This window comes from Dama dama, chromosome 8 (assembly GCF_033118175.1).
Source record: "Dama dama isolate Ldn47 chromosome 8, ASM3311817v1, whole genome shotgun sequence".
NCBI classification, from domain to species: domain Eukaryota; kingdom Metazoa; phylum Chordata; class Mammalia; order Artiodactyla; family Cervidae; genus Dama; species Dama dama.
In genome coordinates, this window is record NC_083688.1 from 45,210,211 (window position 1) to 45,233,163 (window position 22,953).

The 22,953-nt window shown below is 41.7% G+C and overlaps 1 protein-coding gene across 4 annotated transcripts in view; it reads left to right on the forward strand.

Annotated features, from left to right (window-relative positions):
- The first annotated feature begins 5,302 nt into the window (after positions 1 to 5,302).
- The window catches only part of KCTD18 (potassium channel tetramerization domain containing 18), a 31,505-nt gene continuing 13,854 nt past the window's right edge, over positions 5,303 to 22,953 (forward strand). For 2 of the 4 annotated variants that reach the window (XR_009693884.1, XM_061149050.1), the window contains exons 1-6: positions 5,336 to 5,412; positions 7,328 to 7,450; positions 8,226 to 8,460; positions 10,330 to 10,541; positions 12,832 to 13,025; positions 14,109 to 14,203. Coding sequence is in view for 3 of the 4 variants with exons in the window: in XM_061149050.1 (XP_061005033.1) it covers positions 8,301 to 8,460; positions 10,330 to 10,541; positions 12,832 to 13,025; positions 14,109 to 14,203 (661 nt within the window). In the remaining variant the exon portion in view is untranslated. Of the gene's footprint in view, positions 5,413 to 6,391; positions 6,594 to 7,327; positions 7,451 to 8,225; positions 8,461 to 10,329; positions 10,542 to 12,831; positions 13,026 to 14,108; positions 14,204 to 22,953 lie in introns of those variants that run through there. The other 2 variants (XM_061149051.1, XM_061149053.1) reach the window with 2 other exon arrangements.

Sequence of the window (22,953 nt, forward strand, 5' to 3'; positions counted from 1 at the left end):
AAAAATGATTAGCCAAAAGAAACCGTGGAAGAAATTCCCCATAAAAGTAACTTAAAATGCCATGAGGGTATGACTCAGCAACTCTCCCTCTGAGTACACCTGTGTGTCTATCCACACATGCTGTATACTCTGCCTCCAAATAAATCCTGTGCTTGTTTCATTACTTTCCATCTTTGTGGGAATTCTTTTCTCCAAAGCTGAAGGACCAGGGCCCTTGTCACTGACCACCGGTCTAGCAGCTAAGATTTGGTGTTCTCACCACGGTGACCCAGCCTCAATCTCTAGCTGGGAACCCAAGTCCCGCTCCAAGCCATTGCAGGCTGAGGTCACCGGAGATCATTTCAAGGTGGATATTTAATTCTCTTTGGAGTTTCTGTTGTAGTTTTTTTTTTTCTTTTCTGCTTTGGGGTAGTTTTTTCTTTTTTGGGGGGAAGCACTTTTTATTAGTTGAAGTTGTCTTGTTTTCTGTTTTCTTCTTGTAACAGTTTTGTGTATATTTACTCTGTTTTCATCTATTCATTTCAAAGATTTTTGAAAGGTTTTTCTTACTGGATGGTTCTTACGTGTATATGCGTCTATGCACGTGTGTGTGAGTGATACGGGCTAAAGCGAAAGTGTTAGTTGCTCAGTCCTGTCCTACCCTTTGAGACTCCATGGACTGTAGCCCTCCAGGCTCCTCTGTCCATGGAATTCTCCAGGCTCCTCTGTCCACGGAATTCTCCAGGCAAGAATATTGGAGTGGGTTGCCATTCCCTCTGCAGAGGATCTTCCCAACCCAGGGATCAAAACCAGGTCTCCTGCATTGCAGGTGAACTCTTTACAGTCTGAGCTACCAGGGAAGCCCAGGGACTTAAGGGCTAACAACTGCATATTTTCACAGCTTTGGATCTCTTTTTTTCTTACTTGACCCTAAAATTTCCTTTTGCTTCTTTTCTTCTTCACCGGATTCCAAAAGGGGCCTCTCCATTCCTTTTTTACCTTCTATTCCAGAAGCAAGGGTTTTACACACTGTCCCCTTGAAGTACATCCATCTTTGCTTTTTAAAAACATATGCAAGTGTTTTGATTTACCAGGGTTCTTTCCCAGTATCTTAGCACAAAAGTGGATGTTCTCCTTTTTGTGGTTATCTTAAATCAATCATACAACCACCAGTAGTCTTCTCTTTTATGCATCTTCTCTGTACTGTCCCTTATTCTTGTGTAAGTTTGCAGCAGAAGAAAGGGACACAGCTTGCTGAGATTTGGCGTTTATTTTTCTACTTCCAGATAATCTGAAGTTTGGGCATTCTCTTTTAGTTATGCAGCTGACATGGGTTTTGTGCAGTTTTGTTATCTATTTTGTATTCAGTTTTATGGACAATGAGTTCAGATTTATGCTGCAATGGCTGCTATTATCTTGGCTACTCAGGAATTCTACCCCTAGCGTTATTTTGATAGAAGTGTGGTCATGCTAGTGGTAAAGAACCCACCTGCCAATGCAAGAGACTTTAGAGATGCAGGTTAGATCCCTGGATCAGGAAGATCCCCTAGAGGAGGGCATGGCAACCCACTTCAGTATTCCTGCCTGGAGAATCCCATGGACAGAGGAGCCTGGCAGGCTACAGTCCATGGGTTGCAGAATCAGACACAACTGAAGTGACTTAGCACACAGGCACATGCCCTCTGCACCAGAAATTTTTAAAAGAAAAACAACGTAATTCACTCAGGTTTTGCGAATAAAGGAACAACCTCATTCTCTTTCCAATACTTTGTCCTGGCTTGGAGGAAGAGGGTTGCTTATGGTTTGGAAATCTTTTCCTGAAGGATGAACATAAAGTTATTTACTTCTCAAATATGACAAATCCCTATCTTTCCCATTCCAGGAAGGTTCAGAAGAGGAGGGTAGTCTTGAGTCTGATCAGGTCTGTGACTCAGGCTCTTCCTATCTCCCTTCTCCTCAAGCGCCTATGCATCAGAGCTAGGATTGTCCTTTACTCCTGGGAGAGCTGGTGGAGGGAACAGTCACCCACAGGCTTTCCTAATGCTTGGGTTCCTTGTAAGACCTGCCCATTCACTCCGTTTACCATAGAATTGGGAGCAGCCAGAGGGTGACCTCAATAACTACTGAGGCCATCCAATACTGCTAAATATCTGGATTTTGGCTTTAACTTTGAACTAATAGAACATTAGGACTGTTCTCATCATAGTTCACATCCCTGCCTACCTTAATCCTCCCAGTAATTCCAAACCCTCAAGCTGTCCACTGTCACCTGAGGTTCTGTTCCCATAGTGCCAGTAGGTCCATCACTCTGAGCCAATCCCCCACTCTTTCCATTCCTCTAAAACACTTCCACTGAGCCCTTTAAAATTCTCCTTTTTAATATGTCCCATTTTTTTTTTTAATGAGAGTTCTCTGCTTCTAGTGTCTGCTTCTCCCATTTGAACAGAAGTAGGCAAATTCTGACCCATGGGTAGCCCACAGTCTAAGAATGTTTTTTACATATTTAATGGTTTTGTTAAATATTCAAGAATATTTCATGACACATGAAAATTACATGAAATTCATATTTCAGTATCCATAAATAAAACTGGAACACAGTCACTCTCATTCGTTTATGTATTATCTATGGCTGCTTTAACACTACAACAGCAAAGTTGAGTAGTTATGTACGGCCCACAAAACCTAAAATATTTATAGACAAGGTCTTCTGACAACTGCGCTAGAATGGAAATGCCATGAGACATTAGGTCAGGGACATTGATCAGGGACATTGTTTAGTCCTTCACTTCCAGGGCTTACTTCATAGTTCTGTTGTGGTTCAGTTGCTCAGTCGTGTCTGACTCTTTGCGACCCCATGGACTGCAGCATGCCAGGCCTCCCTGTCCGTCACCATTTCCTGGAGTTTGCCCAAGTACAAGTCCACTGCACCCTGGACATGACAATGGACAATATAATTATTAAGCGCTAGTTAACTAGTTCATAGCTAGAACTCAATAATTATAGGTTGAACAAACCTTCTCCCTCTCCTGCCTACTCTCCACATCTGAGGGGTAGGTGGGCTTATCTTATGCTTATTCCCTTCTAAGACCCAGTTAGAAAAATTAGGAATCAATTATTATTGAGTGTGGTAAAGTACATGAGAATACTACTGTGTTTTATTTATCCATTTTGAAATACCTAGCAAAGTCTCTCGCCCATGGTAGATTGCACTTGGAAACCAAAAGCACTCTTGGGGTTATTGTTAAGAGAAAATTAGTGCATGCAAAGGATTTAGAAGAACCTCAGGTGTACAGAAGTATTCAATAAATGTTTGCTCCTATCTCAGTGTTCCTTTCTGTAACAGGAATAACAATACAGGACTGTCACACAGCTAATTTAAACAAGAATGCTCTGTGTGAAACAGCTTTGTAAGCCATAAATACCATCCAAAGGCACAAACATTCCACTGTTTGGCATTGCATTGGGCAGCCCAGTTTGGAGGGAAGGGCCTTCATCTAGAAGTGAGAAAACCTAACTCAGCCTCTTATCACTATGAACTGACCCTCAGTCAGTCAGTCAGTTCAGTCGCTCAGTCGTGTCCGACTCTTTGTAACACCATGAGCCACAGCACGTCAGGCCTCGCTGTCCATCACCAACTCCCGGAGTTTACCCAAACTCATGTCCATCAAGTTGGTGATGCCATCCAGCCATCTCATCCTCTGTCGTCCCCTTCTCCTCCTGCCTCCAATCCCTCCCAGCATCAGGGTCTTTTCCAATGAATCAACTCTTTGCATGAGGTGGCCAAAGTACCAGAGTTTCAGCTTCAGCATTAGTCCTTCCAATGAACACCCAGGACTGATCTCCTTTAGGATGGACTGGTTGGATCTCCTTGCAGTTCAAGGGACTCTCAAGAGTCTTCTCCAACACCACAGCTCAAAAGCATCAATTCTTCAGCACTCAGCTTTCTTCACAGTCCAACTCTCACATCCATACATGACCACTGGAAAAACCATAGCCTTGACTAGAGGGATCTTTGTTGGCAAAGTAATGTCTCTGCTTTTTAATATGCTGTCTAGGTTGGTCATAACTTTCCTTCCAAGGAGTAAGTGTCTTTTAATTTCATGGCTGCAATCACCATCTGCAGTGATTTTGGAGCCCCCCAAAATAAAGTCTGACACTGTTTCCACTGTTTTCCCATGAAGTAATGGGACCACATGCCATGATCTTAGTTTTCTGAATGTTGAGATTTAAGCCAACTTTTTCACTCTCGTCTTTCATTTTCATCACGAGGCTCTTTAGTTCTTCTTCACTTTCTGTCATAAGGGTGGTGTCATCTGCATATCTGAGGTTATTGATATTTCTCCCGGCAATCTTGATTCCAGCTTATGCTTCCTCCAGCCCAGCACTTCTCATGATGTACTCTGCATAGAAGTTAAATAAGCAGGGTGACAATATACAGCCTTGATGTACTCCTTTTCCTATTTGGAACCAGTCTGTTGTTCCATGTCCAGTTCTAACTGTTGCTTCCTGACCTGCATACAAGTTTCTCAAGAGGCAGGTCAGGTAGTCTGGTATTCCCATCTCTTTCAGAATTTTCCACAGTTTATTGTGATCCACACAGTCAAAGGCTTTGGCGTAGTCAATAAAGCAGAAATAGATGTTTTTCTGGAAGTCTCTTGCTTTTTCCATGATCCAGTGGATGTTCCAGCAGATGGCAATTTGATCTCTGGTTCCTCTGCCTTTTCTAAAGCCAGCCTGAACCTCTGGAAGTTCATGATTCATGTATTGCTGTAGCCTGGCTTGGAGAATTTTGAACTTTACTTTACTAGAGTGTGAAATGAGTGCAATTGTGCTGTAGTTTGAGCATTCTTTGGCATTGCCTTTCTTTGGGATTGGAATGAAAACTGACCTTTTCCAGTCCTGTGGCCACTGCTGAGTTTTCCAAATTTGCTGGCATATTGAGTGCAGCACTTTCACAGCGTCATCTTTCAGGATTTGAAATAGCTCAACTGGAATTCCATCACCTCCACTAGCTTTGTTCATAGTGATGCTTTCTAGGTAGGGCCCACTTGACCCTGGACGACTGCAATTTCGGCTTTGTTTTCTTCAAGTGTAAAAGGAGCCTCTGAGTGGTCAAGATCGGTCCTCGGGGATACAGCCTGCGTCTCGCTCCTGTGACCTTTCTTTTCCCAGCAGGACAAGGAGACAGGGTGACCTCCCGCCATCCCCTCCGCAGCCTCCTCTGCGGCGGCTGAGGGGCGGGGCGCTGGGGGGGGGCGTGTCCGAGGCGTGTCCCGGGCGGGGCCTCCTTTCCCAGGCTCTGCCGGGACGCACGGGGGCGCCGCTGGGCCCGCGCAGCTACAGGAGTTGCCGAGCAGCAGAGGAGGCGCTCACTTCCGCGTCGGGCCGGGCGGCGTCCGGCGGCGGTGGCGCCCACGGCCAGGCGGGCCGCAGGTCAGTCGGGGATACCGCCTACCCTGCCTCGCCCATCGGGAGGAGCGGGGCGCCGGGTGGGCCGCAGGCCCGGAGGCGGCGCGGCGCCCTGGTGAAGGGCCCGGGTCGCGCTGATACCACGGGCGCCCCGGGCTGCAGACTCGGCTTCCGGCCAATTCGGGATCCCCGGAGTGCGGGCAGACCCCGGCCGGCCTTGGTGGTGTCCCAGCCCCTCCCCTTTCGTCCAGCGTCCTGGGAGGAGCTCGAGGCCCTTGAGCAGCGTTTCTCAAAGTAGGGTCCTCTGGCGGACTCCTGACCCCACCTGGTACTTTCTGAACCGGAGTCTCTATCGTGGTCGGGGAATCTGCATTTTCAGCAAGCGTCCCTGATGGTTTTGATGCAGGTGGTCACAGGACTGCACTCTGGGAATGCTTTCTTAGAGGACTGGGCACTTCCGACTCCCTCCGACCCAACAGGGAGTCCAAGTGGGTGCATTTGAGGATGGGGCCCTATGACTGGCCTTGAAGTGGTGATAGTCCTCTGTCTTCGGGGTTATCTTGAATCCTTGCGCTCAGGGTGCTGCTTTGTTCCTATTGCCATCAGCAGGAGTCTTCAGATGGACAGATGTTTAGTGAGTGACGTGCCCGGGTCAGGAACCTTGGTGAGAGTGCTGAAGGAGGCTGTGTGGCATGCCGCTGGAAGAACTTGGAGTTGGTCCAGCTGTCCTGGACTGGGGCTGACTTCACCACTTACAGCAGGGCACACATTACCAGTGTAGACCCTGCACATATTCTTATATCTTTCTCCAGTGTCCTCACCTGGGGAAGGAAATGGCAACCCACTCCAGTACTCTTGCCTGGAAACTCCCCTGGATGGAGGAGCCTGGTAGGCTGCAGTCCATGGGGTTGCCGAGAGTCTGACAGGACTGAGCGACTTCATTTTCACTTTTCACTTTCATGCGTTGGAAAAGGAAATGGCAACCCACTCCAGTGTTCTTGCCTGGAGAATCCCAGGGAGAGAGGAGCCTGGTGGGCTGCCGTCTATGGGGTCGCACAGAGTCGGACACGGCTGAAGCGACTTAGCAGCAGCAGCAGTGTCCTCACCTGTCAGTAGGGACAGGAACGCCTACCCAGTAGGCCTTTTCTGTGAATTAGGTAATATCGGTCCAGGGACTCCTGCAGTGGCTGGCACATAGCACTCAGGTAATGGAAATTGTTAAGGGTGATGCTAAGGGTTGGATGGCATCACCGACTCCACGGACATAAGCTTGAGCAAGCTCCGGGAATTAGTGGAAGACAGGGAAACCTGGCATGCTGCCTGTAGTCAGCGAGGTCTCAGAGTAGGACACAGCTTAGCAACTGAAGAATAGCAACAGAGGTGATGCAATTTATAGTCCCCCAAACCAGAGATAAGTCCAGTGGAATAATACGTGGAGAGGGGTACAGAGTATGTCAGGAGAACAAAGATTCTAACTTTGCTTGGGAAGTTCCTGTAACCAGTGAGGTTTGTCTGCAGCTGTGAAGAATAGATAGGATTCCAGGGAGCTGATAACAGGGACAGTGTGAAGCAGTTCCACCCCAGGCCTCAGAAGTGGTTCTTTCACATGGTTTGTTGCTGGGCTGCTGCTTGGACTTACAGGCAATGTAGGAAGTCACATTGGTAAATGGATTTTGAAGGCTGGACTTGGCCCATAATAGTTTCTGTCTACTGATTATGTTTCACACAGATGGTATTCCTCAGACTCTAATGGGCTCCTTCTCTTATTTCTTTGGAAGTTGTCTAAATTGGAGCATCTACGAAAAGATCATAGTTGAGGGCATAGGTGAATGGCCATGGACACCATGGATGCAGTTGAGTCCCTTGGCAGCCATTTTACACTCGCTATGAAAGGTCCAGATACATTGGGAGTGCCTTTTTCATCATGGTATTGTTTTAGGTTCCGTAGAAACACTGCAGTCACGTTGGTTCACCAGTCTCCAAAATGGATTAGGAAATAAAATCTATAAAATGTCCCCAAAGCTTCAGCTATTTTGGAGGGAAGAAGCCAGATGATGTACAGGTATCATTTTGTTCCTCTAGACCAGTTTGTCTTTTGGTGTACATGGAATTCTAACCTTAGTTGACAAGTTATATTTGCCTAATTTAAGAATTATCGTTACCATCGTTAGTAATGTCTGCTCTCTGGAGCCAATATAACATCTTTCAGTATATACCTTCTGGTAAATTTTTATATCATTATAGATGCTATTTATCATTTATTGAGTACTTACTTGGAGCCAGAGACTGTTCTACATACTTTTTAAATTTTCTGTCAGTCATTCCTCTGATAGTCCTTTAAGGGAGGCGTCATCCTTACCTCCAATTTAGACATGGGGAAACAGGCCAAGGAGAATTAAGTTTGCCTAAGGTCCCAGGCTAGTAAGTCGTAGCGTCTAGTAGCCCGATTCCATGCTACATGCTCATAATCTCTGCAAGTCTACATTGCTCCCTAAGACTTACAATAGTTTGCAAAGATATGTGAATACTGGAGGTCGTAAGCACACCTCACCTATGCTCTAAATGTAACTGACAATGCATTAGTTATCTCGTTTAATTCTTTAAGCGGTCATTTCAACACCTCTATTTGGTTATAATAGTTTATCGTTTACATACTTCGGGACAGAGTTTTCCAGCTTCTCAGAATATCTGAGATTTCTTTTCTGTTATATAAAATCCTTCAATTCAGTATTGCCTGTGCTGAGGAATTTGTTTAAAATCACATTTGACTGTACACTTTTTAATCTATTTCGTGTATTATTGGAAATGTCAATGGTGATTGTCCTTTGTTTTTACAGAGGGGGACCGAGACCACATTGTTTTGCAGTTTCTGAAAGTATTTCAAGGCAGAACTTTGGGTGTTGACGAGAGTGATGGAAGGTCACAAGGCAGAAGAAGAGGTGTTAGATATTCTCCGACTGAACGTGGGTGGCTGCATTTACACAGCCAGGCGGGAGTCCTTGTGCCGCTTTAAGGATTCAATGCTGGCATCCATGTTCAGTGGTCGCTTCCCTTTAAAAACAGATGAATCAGGTAAATGCCTCAAGTCTGTAAGCATGATCATGAATATTCATTAAAACAGGAGTCTAGTTTAAATTCCCTTTAATTTTTCTAATTACAACAGGATGTATTAGCTCAGTATGCTGATTACTAAGATCATTAGGACTGTATGGAGTTTCATTAAGTACCTGGAGAAATTAAATGCCAATTTCTAGAATCTGTGATGCTGTCGCTAAAAGTTGACAAAAAAGTGAATGTATATAAAGGTCAAAAAGTGAAACTATCCAACTCTTTGCAGCCCCATGGACTGTAGCCCGCCAGGCTCCTCTGTCCATGAGATTTCCCAGGCAAGAATATTGGAGTGGGTATCCATTCCCTTCTTCAGGGGATCTTCCAAATCCAGGGATTGAACTCCGGGTCTCCTGCGTTGCAGGCAGATTCTTTACTGTCTGAGTTACCAGGGAAGCCTGTATATAGTCCAACGATGGACCTCGTTTGGGGGGTTAATTATATTTGGGAAGGAGTTACATTCATTGCAACTCAGTGGGTCTTTGTATTGAGCTTGATTAAATATATTAGCTTCTGTATATGTTCTTCAAGTTAAAAATTGTGTTTTTTGGAGGAAGCAGCTGCCTTCAGAGCTGAGGGCAGGCATTGTCAGTGCAGAATTAGTGTTAAATTCACTCCTAGTCCAGCTGCAGAGGCTTGTGTGGGCTGACATGCATGCCACGGAAAATGTTAGTGCAGTGATACTGTCAGTCACGCGTGGGAGAGGGCTGAAAACTGGTGTTTCAGAAGAAACTGTAAAACGCAAGGGTTAGGGTCCTAGTGCTGCTCCATGCTTCAGGTGTTTGGGGTTCACTGAACCTACTGCTGGTTGTAAAAAAAACTTCAGCAATGCAAGTAGGGCTTTTTGTATATCTTAGGAGTTCTGGGGCTCAGAGCACCCACCCTTGCTTCTGTTAGGTTGAGGAGTTCTGAGCCTGAAGGGCTGTTAGTAACCCTGGGTCTTGAGAGCTTGCTTTGCCAGATGAATGGCAGTTGAAAGAATGGAAAACTCACTGATGTGTGGGTGCCCAGGACTTGATGTCCATCTGGACAGAAAGGCTGTGGTGAAAAGGTGGTCAGCGGGAAGTGAGTTGTTTCCTCTGCCCCAAAGTTTATACCTCCTTAATCCTTTTATTCTAAACTAATCAAGGGAGAAAAGGAATTATTGAATGACCTCATGGTGGTGGTTTAGTCACTAAGTCGTGTCTGACTATGACCTCATGGACTGTAGCCTGCCAGGCTCCTCTGTCCATACAGAAGTATTTTTTAAAAAATTCTGCTGAATTGTCTAAGAAAAGCCCTTTTTCATAAAGTAGTACCCGCATAGCATTTCTTTTTTAAAGTTGAGTACAAAAGGACAAGCCTAGTAAGTCCAAACATATGATGTGTCCAAGTCTTAGAATCATGGGTTTATATGTCAGTAACACTCCAAGTTGATTTATACGATCACTGACATACAAACGCCAGACATAGTAATGAGCACTCACATAGCCTCGTTAGGGAAGAACTCCATACGCCTCTCCTGGCCCAGCCGGGTTGAGGTTAGGGGTAAACTTAGAATTCTACCAGCAGTCTGAGGCTTCCACGGTCTTTGCAGTGGCCAGCAGTGGGAATGTGGTCATTGTATCCAAAATTCCTGATGGAGCTCAGAAAACATTTTCCTATATAGTAGGTGCAAATACAGAGAATCCCCAAATTTGACTAAATCTACTTGAACACAAGATATTAACTTTCTTATGAGAAAGAAACATTTCTGCTTGTAGAGGTCTTCAGTCTAATTTTAGTTTGACATGTTGAAACTTTATCATGGTTATTTGTATCTATGCAATAATTTTTGAACTGAATGTTTTCTAGGAGCTTGTGTTATTGACCGTGATGGACATCTATTTAAATACCTTTTGGATTATCTTCATGGAGAAGTTCACATTCCCACAGAGGAGCAAACCCGGGTTGCTCTGCAGGAAGAAGCTGATTACTTTGGCATCCCTTATCCATACAGCCTGTCTGACCACTTGGCCAATGAAATGGAGACATATTCTTTAAGGTCAAATATAGAACTTAAAAAGGTCTTGGCATTTTCTTAAGCTTTAAAACACATATATGAATATGTAGTATTCATGTATTATACATTTATTATTCACAAAGCAGTGTATGTTATTTTGCATAGCCTGTGTTGTAACATAAACCAAAATGAGACAGTTTTACATCTTCCAGTTTTTGAAGTTGTGTTTCTTAATTACCAGTATTCATTTTTTAAGGCCAAAATTCTATTCTAGGAAAGTATTTACAGAGCCACTCAAAGGTTTATGGAGTTTTTATTCCTTATTGAAAATTTACCACTTTTTGATGGCTTTTTATTTTTAAGAATAGAACTCTTCTACTCTTGAAGTTCTCCTTAAATTAAGAGCAGCACTGTAGTATGTAAAAATATAGTGGTAATAATTTATTTCCCAAAATGATATTTTAAAAGGATAAATGTGTTAGTTGCTTAGTTGTGTCCAACTTTGTGACCTCATGGACTGTAGCCCACCAAGCTCCTCTGTCCATAGAATTCTCCAGGCAAGAATCCTGGAGTGGATTGCCATTTCCTCCTCCAGGGGATCTTCCTGATCCCGGGATTGAACTCATGTCTCCAGCATTGCAGGCAGATTCTTTACCATCTGAGCAACCAGGGAAGCATAATTTTTAAAAGGATGGTGATGATAAATAAAAGATTGTATAAAATCTTTCACCTGATTGAATGAGTGTAGCAGTTGATTATTAAGTTGAAATATGTTTGATTAGTTCACCTTGCGATCAGTAAATCTTTTTTTTTAAGCTGCTTCTCTTTTAAATCACGTTTTAAAGGTGTTTACATGACTTGAACAGCTTCATCTGTTTTTTTCTCATTAATAAGTATCATATTTGCTGTTAATTAGCACTTTGGGGCATTTAAGAAAAATATTTTTCCTAAATAATTGTGCATAGTGAAAACTGGTCTGAATTGGTCTGAATTCTTTTGACTTAGATGTCAGTGTTTAGGAGAGCAAGTTGATGGTATAGTTACTAGGAATGCAGCATGAAGAGAAAGTTGATTTGGTTCCAGATCCCCTTCGGAAATTTGCATGGTTGTATAGATTCTGCTACTGGAGTTATTTATAAATTGAGTTGTTAAACAGTCTCTTGGTACTGTTTGTCGAATCTGCAGAGTGGAGCTAAAAAAAGTCCTAACTGGGGTTAGTTGGGGTGGATTAGCATTCACCTTTATAGTCTTTCATTCCTGGTTTGTATGCACAAAGGACAGAGCATGCATACGTTCATTCTGCCAGCCAACTCATTTATTTCACATAAGACACTGTTCTGAGGACTGTGTGGGACATGCAGTTTTTGCCCTTGAACAGTTTATAATGTAGTTGATGATTTTCACTGATGTGCAAGTGAAGATAAAAGCCAATTCAGGAATTAGATGGCAATATTAAATGCAACACACGTTAGGGTCCTCTTTTCTTTCTCTGAGTCAGTAAATAGTAAGCATCTCCTTTGTGTCAGACCCTTTTCTCGGCACTTGGGATACAGAACCAACAAAATATCATTGTTCACAGCAGTAACGCCATTTCTCCTGGGGAAGGCCCGAGCCACCCCACCGGGGAAGTCCTCTTGCCCTGTGCCCCTCAGCACCTTGTAGGCTTTCCTGGTAGCACTTATTACACTGTGTCCTGATGACTTATTTACTGTCTGTCTTCTGCATCAGCTATAAATTGAGGAGGGCTGGGACCCTGTCTCCAGGACCTTACACACATAGTATTCACACATCACTGAGTATTCAAGTGACTGAATGAATAGGTGGATAAATGCCAAATGAGTTCAGACCATAGGCGTTTAGTTTCATATATTCATATCCTTCAGTGTGAAAGAACAAGTTAATCTGGTTCATCCTTGATTGGATTTTGAGTTCAGAATAAGCATCTACCATTGGGTTAGTGAATAGAAGGTAAAAGGAAAATTGAGTCAAATGGAAAATTTGGGGGGAAAGAAAGAATTCTACCTTCTAGTGATCATATGAATATTTTAAAATGATGTTGGTAGTGAGTCTAGAGGAGGAGGAAATGAGGCATGATTTCCTAGTGGCAAAGGATTCTCTAGATGAAAAGGTGTTGGATTTTGGGATAGTGAAATGCCACCCCAAATTCAACAAATGGTTTGGTTTTTAAAGGCATAAAAAGTATATTATATGTTTAGTCTTTTTATTTCCCTCACAGCCAAGTGAAATTATAGCTTTACAGGAAAGTAATGGAACAAATTCATTTTTACTTTGCTCCAGAGTTAAATTCAAACTTTATATATATATATATATATATATTTTTTTTTTTGCTTCAGGCTTTAACAGACTTCTGTGATTCGTATGGTTTAGTATGCAATAAACCAACAGTTTGGGTTCTCCACTATCTTAACACATCTGGTGCAAGCTGTGAGAGTAGAATTATTGGTGTATATTCCACAAAAACTGATGGAACAGATGCTATTGATAAACAGCTGGGAGGAAGAATTCACAGTAAAAGCATTTTTAAAAGGTATGTCCATATTTAAATATGAAAAGGAACAAAATAAAATCTTGGTCTCTTCTAAGAGGTCTTATTGAATTTAATATGTGGTTGACTAGGAAAGACCATCAATACTTCTCAAAAGACAGAGTGAGTCTCATAGCTCTTGAGATAAGCCTGCTTCATGAAGAGATTGCAATTCAGACCATTTGTTATCTGTAGAAGCAATAGGCCATCCACCTGGTCTTACAGAGGTTCTCAGCTGGGAATAGTGATCAGAATCCCCTGGAAGGCCTTATACAGAGAGAAAAGAAAGAAGAGAAAAGCCACATGCCTGGGTGTCTCCCCTAGATTACAGTCCACGAGCAGAAGCCTGACCTAGAAGTCAGCAGGCCCGCGAGTGACCCAGGACCGCCCTGCGTCTTGGTGTCCTGGTTTAAGAAATACTGAGTCGGACAGGACTGAGCGACTGAACTGAACTGAAAGGCTTTTCCTCCAGTCCCGTCCCAACTTGAAAATGCTATACCTTGAGCATGTTAAATTCTTAAGGGTTATTCTGTTAATGTTTTCCTTGTAATCTTATTTATACTGGTCAATTCACCTAGCAATGTTTTTTTTTTTTAATTTTCTGGGAGATTGGATTGGGTCACTTATTAGTGACTAATGCATGATCACATGAGCTTTCTTTTTAGACAATTAATATATCATCATTTTCTGAATTCTTTACAGACAGAGATGTTTGTAGATAAGTACATGGCATAGTGTTAGTCAAAGTTGAACCTTTTCTACTTTGCTGGAGTTAGGTGATTTTTTAGAAAACTTATTTTAAAGACTTATTAGTTTGTCTACACAGTTTATATTGTGGAGTTAACAAAGACTTTGCCACAGTAAAAAGAGATAAAATGTAGATTTGTATGTAAATTTAGTATATTATAATAATATAGCATGTCATATATATATGCTTAAGGATCACAGAAGAACAACTACTCAGTACTGACATATTTTTTTTTCCTTAGTTAGCAAGCGCTTATTTAAGTATCTTATTTGCTGTATACATATACATACATTCATACTTAGGTAATATATTTTCATTACCTTTTGTAATATTTCTAGGGAGGCGGGAAATAATGTTCAGTACATTTGGAGCTATTATTCAGTAGCAGAATTGAAGAAAATGATGGATGCCTTTGATGCCTGGGAAGGAAAAGGTACAGTACAATTTCTCTATTTCAAGGCAGAAGGTAGACTTTTCCTTAATAAGACAAAGCAAGGTCACATACTACATTGCTTTTTTAGAGAATAATTTTTGGTGTGGGTCCAGGTATTTGTCACCTCATAGTAACATTGAGGCCGTTTACTTAAAAATTTTTAAAACTCATGCATTGCTGGATATTATTAATAATTTATAGTTCAGTAACCTAAAATACACTTTTGTTAGTTATGCTTATTTAATTCAATTTAGAAAGAGTTCCTGTAGCACCTTTTGGGTACCTAGCATTGTCCTAGGAAGTATACATCTGCGTTAAGCGTAAAATGTATAATCAAAAAGAGAGGGAGAGAGAGAGAAAATGAAAATAATGCTCGGAGGCTAACTAAAGAATCCTTAGAAAATAAAATATTCTTTAAATGCACATTTTGAAATTTGACCATTTTTACCAAGCTGCTAATGTGAGTTGATAATAATACTGCTACTTGATATGCAGTGTGATACGTAGTTTACACTTAGTGTCTGTTAGTCCTAAAACTACGTGCTGTTTACCCTTTATTGATGAGGAAGAGGAGTCTCAGAGAGGCACGCCACTTGTTAAAGATGGCAGAGAGTTAACTGTTTCATGCTTAAGTATTTTTTTCTTACTTAACATGTATTGATGTCTGTTAGGTGCAAGCACTATAATAAGTCCTAAAATTATCCAAAGATAAATAAGACACATATTAGTCCTCAAATGATCTTAAAAGCTGGTAGAGACGACATTGCAAGTCACATAAGATTGAACAGAGAATGGAAGAGTCTTTTTAAAACTCTTCATCAACTGTTCCTCTTCAGGCAGGATGCTGGTCCCAATCTTTTTTTCCTCAGTTCCCCCCCACTCCACCCCTACTTTTCCTCCTTTTTCTTTTCATATCATGTGCCTCAAACAGATAGGATGAAGTGTAATGAGCAAAGTGCTATTCTCTCTGAGCTTATTGCTGCTGCTGCTGCTAAGTCACTTCAGTCGTGTCCGACTCTGTGTGACCCCATAGACGGCAGCCCACCAGGCTCCTCCGTCCCTGGGATTCTCCAGGCAAGAACACCGGAGTGGGTTGCCATTTCCTTCTCCAATGCGTGAAAGTGAAAAGTGAAAGGGAAGTCACTCAGTTGTGTCCGACTGTTAGCGACCACATGGGCTGCAGCCCACCAGGCTCCTCTGTCCATGGGATTTTCCAGGAAAGAGTACTGGAGTGGGGTGCCACTGCCTTCTCCGTCTGAGCTTATTACGTGAGACTTAATTGACTTGAGACTCTTGGGCTTAAGTTGAGGAGCAGCCCTCTGGCATTCTCAGTCTCCTTTTGTGCCCTGGACTGGCAGGCGACCAGGCAGCTTCGGGAGGGCCTGGCTGGACTCCTTCTCCACTGACTCAGAGAGCTGGGTCTCCGACTCTCACAAAGCATGTGTGTGTGACAGACTTTTGACTTTTTATTTATTTTTTATTTTTCCCCCTTTATTTATTTATTTATTTTTTCAGTGGGTTTTGTCATACATTGATATGAATCAGCCATAGATTTACACGTATTCCCCATCCCGATCCCCTCTCCCACCTCCCTCTCCACCCGATTCCTCTGGGTCTTCCCAGTGCACCAGGCCCGAGCACTTGTCTCATGCATCCCACCTGGGCTGGTGATCTGTTTCACCATAGATAATATACATGCTGTTCTTTCGAAACATCCCACCCTCACCTTCTCCCACAGAGTTCAAAAGTCTGTTCTGTACTTCTGTGTCTCTTTTTCTGTTTTGCATATAGGGTTATCATTACCATCTTTCTAAATTCCATATATATGTGTTAGTATACTGTAATGTTCTTTATCTTTCTGGCTTACTTCACTCTGTATAATGGGCTCCAGTTTCATCCATCTCATTAGAACTGGTTCAAATGAATTCTTTTTAACGGCTGAGTAATATTCCATGGTGTATATGTACCACAGCTTCCTTATCCATTTGTCTGCTGATGGGCTTCTAGGTTGCTTCCATGTCCTGGCTATTATAAACAGTGCTGCGATGAACATTGGGGTGCACATGTCTCTTTCAGATCTGGTTTCCTTGGTGTGTATGCCCAGAAGTGGGATTGCTGGGTCATATGGCAGTTCTATTTCCAGTTTTTTAAGGAATCTCCACACTGTTCTCCATAGTGGCTGTACTAGTTTGCATTCCCACCAACAGTGTAAGAGGGTTCCCTTTTCTCCACACCCTCTCCAGCATTTATTGCTTGTAGACTTTTGGATAGCAGCCATCCTGACTGGCGTTTAATGGTACCTCATTGTGGTTTTGATTTGCATTTCTCTGCTAATGAGTGATGTTGAGCATCTTTTCATGTGTTTGTTAGCCATCTGTATGTCTTCTTTGGAGAAATGTCTGTTTAGTTCTTTGGCCCATTTTTTGATTGGGTCATTTATTTTTCTGGAATTGAGCTTCAGGAGTTGCTTGTATATTTTTGAGATTAATCCTTTGTCTGTTGCTTCATTTGCTATTATTTCCTCCCAATCTGAGGGCTGTCTTTTCACCTTACTTATAGTTTCCTTTGTTGTGCAAAAGCTTTTAAGTTTCATTAGGTCCCATTTGTTTAGTTTTGCTTTTATTTCCAATATTCTGGGAGGTGGGTCATAGAGGATCTTGCTGTGATTTATGTCGGAGAGTGTTTTGCCTATGTTCTGCTCTAGGAGTTTTATAGTTTCTGGTCTTACATTTAGATCTTTAATCCATTTTGAGTTTATTTTTGTGTATGGTGTTAGAAAGTGTTCTAGTTTCATTCTTTTACAAGTGGTTGACCAGCTTTCCCAGCACCACTTGTTAAAGAGGTTGTCTTTTTTCCATTGTATATCCTTGCCTCCTTGGTCAAAGATAAGGTGTCCATAAGTTCGTGGATTTATCTCTGAGCTTTCTATTTTGTTCCATTGATCTATATTTCTGTCTTTGTGCCAGTACCATACTGTCTTGATGACTGTGGCTTTGTAGTATAGTCTGAAGTCAGGCAGGTTGATTTCTCCAGTTCCATTCTTCTTTCTCAAGATTGCTTTGGCTATTCGAGGTTTTTTGTATTTCCATACAAATTGTGAAATTATTTGTTCTAGTTCTGTGAAAAATACCATTGGTAGCTTGATAGGGATTGCATTGAATCTATAGATTGCTTTGGGTAGAATAGCCATTTTGACAATATTGATTCTTCCAATCCATGAACATGGTATGTTTCTCCATCTGTTTGTGTCCTCTTTGATTTCTTTCATCAGTGTTTTATAGTTTTCTATGTATAGGTCTTTTGTTTCTTTAGGTAGATATACTCCTAAGTATCTTATTCTTTTTGTTGCAATGGTGAGTGGTATTGTTTCCTTAATTTCTCTTTCTGTTTTTTCATTGTTAGTATATAGGAATGCAAGGGATTTTTGTGTGTTAATTTTATATCCTGCAACTTTACTATATTCATTGATTAACTCTAGTAATTTTCTGGTAGAGTCTTTAGGGTTTTCTATGTAGAGGATCATGTCATCTGCAAACAGCAAGAGTTTCACTTCTTCTTTTCCCATCTGGATTCCTTTTACTTCTTTTTCTGCTCTGATTGCTGTGGCCAAAACTTCCAACACTATGTTGAATAGTAGTGGTGAGAGTGGGCACCCTTGTCTTGTTCCTGATTTCAGGGGAAATGCTTTCAATTTTTCACCATTGAGGGTGATACTTGCTGTGGGTTTGTCATATATAGCTTTTATTATGTTGAGGTATGTTCCTTCTATTCCTGCTTTCTGGAGAGTTTTAATCATAAATGGGTGTTGAATTTTGTCGAAGGCTTTTTCTGCATCTATTGAGATAATCATTTGGTTTTTATCTTTCAATTTGTTAATGTGTATTACATTGATTGATTTGCGGATATTAAAGAATCCTTGCATTCCTGGGATAAAGCCCACTTGGTCGTGGTGTGTGATTTTTTTAATATGTTGTTGGATTCTGTTTGCTAGAATTTTGTTAAGGATTTTTGCATCTATGTTCATCAGTGATATTGGCCTGTAGTTTTCTTTTTTTGTGGCATCTTTTTCTGGTTTTGGAATTAGGGTGATGGTGGCCTCATAGAATGAGTTTGGAAGTTTACCTTCCTCTGCAATTTTCTGGAAGAGTTTGAGTAAGATAGGTGTTAGCTCTTCTCTAAATTTTCGGTAGAATTCAGCTGTGAAGCCATCTGGTCCTGGGCTTTTGTTTGCTGGAAGATTTTTGATTACAGTTTCGATTTCCTTGCTTGTGATGGGTCTGTTAAGATCTTCTATTTCTTCCTGGTTCAGTTTTGGAAGGTTATACTTTTCTAAGAATTTGTCCATTTCATCCAAGTTGTCCATTTTATTGGCATAGAGCTGCTGGTAGTAGTCTCTTATGATCCTTTGTATTTCAGTGTTGTCTGTTGTGATCTCTCCATTTTCATTTCTAATTTTGTTAATTTGGTTCTTCTCTCTTTGTTTCTTAATGAGTCTTGCTAATGGTTTGTCAATTTTGTTTATTTTTTCAAAAAACCAGCTTTTAGCTTTGTTGATTTTTGCTATGGTCTCTTTAGTTTCTTTTGCATTTATTTCTGCCCTAATTTTTAAGATTTCTTTCCTTCTGCTAACCCTGGGGTTCTTCATTTCTTCCTTCTCTAGTTGCTTTAGGTGTAGAGTTAGGTTATTTATTTGGCTTTTTTCTTGTTTCTTGATGTAAGCCTGTGATGCTATGAACCTTCCCTTAGCACTGCTTTTACAGTGTCCCATAGGTTTTGGGTTGTTGTGTTTTCATTTTCATTCATTTCTATACATATTTTGATTTCTTTTTTGATTTCTTCTATGATTTGTTAGTTATTCAGAAGCGTGTTATTTAGCTTCCATATGTTTGAATTTTTAACAATTTTTTTCCTGTAATTGAGATCTAATCTTACTGCACTGTGGTCAGAAAAGATGACTGGAATGATTTCAATTTTTTTGAATTTTCCAAGACCAGATTTATGGCCCAGGATGTGATCTATTCTGGAGAAGGTTCCGTGTGCACTTGAGAAAAAGGTGAAGTTGATTGTTTTGGGGTGAAATGTCCTATAGATATCAATTAGGTCTAGCTGGTCCATTGTGTCATTTAAGGTTTGTGTTTCCTTGTTAATTTTCCGTTTAGTTGATCTATCCATAGTTGTGAGTGGGGTATTAAAGTCTCCCACTATTATTGTGTTGCTATTAATTTCCTCTTTCATACTCGTTAGCGTTTGCCGTACATATTGCGGTGCTCCTATGTTGGGTGCATATATATTTATAATTGTTATATCTTCTTCTTGGATTAATCCTTTGATCATTATGTAGTGTCCTTCTTTGTCTCTTTTCACATCCTTTATTTGAAAGTCTATTTTATCTGATATGAGTATTGCGACTCCTGCTTTCTTTTGGTCTCCGTTTGCGTGAAATATTTTTTTCCAGCCCTTCACTTTTAGTCTGTATGTGTCTCTTGTTTTGAGGTGGGTCTCTTGTAGACAGCATCTATAGGGGTCTTGTTTTTGTATCCATTCAGCCAATCTTTGTCTTTTGGTTGGGGCATTCAACCCATTTACATTTAAGGTAATTATTGATAGGTGTGGTCCCGTTGCCATTTACCTTGTTGTTTTGGGTTCACGTTTATACAACCTTTCTGTGTTTCCTGTCTAGAGAAGATCCTTTAGCATTTGTTGAAGAGCTGGTTTGGTGGTGCTGAATTCTCTCAGCTTTTGCTTGTCTGTAAAGCTTTTGAATTCTCCTTCATATCTGAATGAGATCCTTGCTGGGTACAGTAATCTAGGTTGTAGGTTATTTTCTTTCATTACTTTCAGTATGTCCTGCCATTCCCTTCTGGCCTGGAAGGTTTCTATTGATAGATCAGCTGTTATCCTTATGGGAATCCCTTTGTGTGTTATTTGTTGTTTCTCCCTTGCTGATTTTAATATTTGTTCTTTGTGTTTGATCTTTGTTAATTTGATTAATATGTGTCTTGGGGTGTTTCGCCTTGGGTTTTTCCTGTTTGGGACTCTCTGGGTTTCTTGGACTTGGGTGGCTATTTCCTTCCCCATTGTAGGGAAGTTTTCAGCTATTATCTCCTCGAGTATTTTCTCATGGCCTTTCTTTTTGTCTTCTTCTTCTGGGACTCCTATGATTCGAATGTTGGGGCGTTTCACATTGTCCCAGAGGTCCCTGAGGTTGTCCTTATTTCTTTTGATCCTTTTTTCTTTTTTCCTCTCTGCTTCATTTATTTCCACCATTTTATCTTCTACCTCACTTATCCTATCTTCTGTCGCTGTTATTCTACTCTTGGTTCCCTCCAAAGTGTTTTTTATCTCATTCATTGCATTATTCATTTTTAATTGACTCTTTTTTATTTCTTCTAGGTCTTTATTAAACATTTCTTGCATCTTTTCAATCTTTGTCTCCAGGCTATTTATCTGTAACTCCATTTTGTTTTCAAGATTTTGGATCATTTTTATTATCATTATTCTAAATTCTTTTTCAGGTAGATTCCCTATCTCCTCCTCTTTTGTTTGACTTGGTGGGCATTTTTCATGTTCCTTTACCTGTTGGGTATTTCTTTGCCTTTTCATCTTGTTTAGATTGCTGTGTCTGGACTGGGCTTTCTGTATTCTGGAGGTCTGTGGTTCCTTTTTATTGTGGAGGTTTTACCCTGTGGGTGGGGTTAGACGATTGGCTTGTCAAGGTTTCCTGGTTAGGGAAGTTTGCATCAGTGTTCTGGTGCGTGGAACTTGATTTCTTCTCTTTGGAGAGCAATGGAGTGCTCAGTAATGAGTTTTGAGATGGGTCTATGTGTTAGGTGTCACCTTGGGCAGCCTGCATGTTGACGTTCAGGGCTATGTTCCTGCGTTGCTGGAGAATTTGCGTGGTATGTCTTGCTCTAAAACTTATTGGCTCTTGGGTGGTGTTTGGTTTCAGTGTAGGTATGGAGGCTTTTGGACGGTCACTTATTACTTAAAGTTCCATGTAGTCAGGAGTTTTCTGGTGTTCTCCGGTTTTGGGCTTAAGTCTCCTGCCTCTGGATTTCAGTTTTATTCTTCCTGTAGTCTCAGGACTTCTCCAACTATACAGCACTGATAATAAAACTTCTAGGTTAATGGCAAAAAGATTCTCCCCCGTTAGGGACACCCAGAGAGGTTCACAGAGTTACATGAAGAAGAGGAGAGGGAGGAAGGAGATAGTGATGAGTAGGAGGGGAAAAAGGGGGACTCAAGAGGAGAGAGACAGATCTACGCAGTTGTCTGTTCCCAGAGTGTTCTCCGTAGCCCAGACACCCACCAAGATTCACAGAATTGGATTGGGAAGAGAAGGGGAAAGGAGGAAATAGAGGTGTTCTGAGGTAGAAAACAGAGAGTCAAGATTGGGAGAGAATAATCAACACACTCCTGAATAAAAATGGGAACTGAATATTGGATTCTTAAATGTTCACAATTTATATCATATACTGAAAAACAAAAATTAAAAATCTAGAGTAGAGTTCAGACTCTTAAAAATACTATATTAAAAACAATAACCAAAACACACACAAAAAAATTTTTTAAATATATATGAAGTTCAGTTTAAAAATAAGGCTTCTCTTTTTTTTTTTTGGTAAGGTTATAGTGTATTGAGAATGAAAATTAAGGAGTAGTAGAGGAGTACTAGAGGACTTTAAAAGAAATAAGAGAAAAAGAAAAATAGAAAATAGAAGAGAAAAAGGAGAAGAAAAAAAAGAATTTTCCCTAATTAAAAAAATCATAAAAATCTATGAAAATGAAAGTTAAGGAGTAATGGGGGAGTAATAGGGAATTTTAAAGGAAAATAAAAGAGAAACAAGAAAACAGAAAAAATAAAAAGAAATTTTGTTTTTCTTACTTAAAAAAAAAGGTAAAAATATATCTAGGAATTTCTCTGGAGCTGTTGCGGTCAGTGTGGGTTCGGCTCAGTTTCAGATAGCTCCTCGTTCCAGCTTACACTTCTCGATATCTACAGGCCCCTTCCAGTGTAGTCGGTGTTTTCTAGAGGGATTTTAATCTGTTGCACCAGTCCCTTCTGAAGCGGTTCCCTTTGTTTATTTGGCTTCTGTTTGCCGGTCTCTTCAGAGCCTCATTTCCGCCCTGACACAGGCGGGCGGGGGTGGACTCTTATTCAGGTAGCTAGTTCTGTCGCCCTGCGGGGAGGGGCTGACGCTGCTTTCTCCGTCTGCGCTGCTCAGGCTCCCGGCTGCTCCATATGGACCGCGCCCCGCGCTGCGTGCAGCTCCAGCCCTCGGGTGTTCCACAAAAGCACGGGACAAAAGGCTGCGTCCGCTCTTGTGCCTTCCCCGTCAGAGCGGTCCAGGCAGCCAGGGGCTTGACAGGCACACTCTCCCCGGGTGCGGGCGCCCACTCCCTTCCACGGACCCAGTCTCAGTTTCCGCTGGCGCCAGTCGGGTGCCTGCGCCTTCTGCCCTCTGCCCCAGCCCCAGTCCCCGCCCGCGCCGGCTGGGTGCCTGCGCCCTGTGTCTTGCCGCGACCTGGTCTGGGCCAGTCTTGCAGTCTGCGAGCTCTTCTCTGGACTTTCTTGTTCCCTTTGTTCTGCGAACGGTCGGCAGCGTGTTCGGGCTGGTTAATTTTCTCTCTCTGTCTTTTGCTCTCCCACAGTTCATGTTGGCAACTCACAAAAGCTCCCTCCGATTGTCCTCAGGGCACTCAGGCCCGGACCCTACCCCAAGCAATGCCGCCCGCTCCTCTCCGTGCCA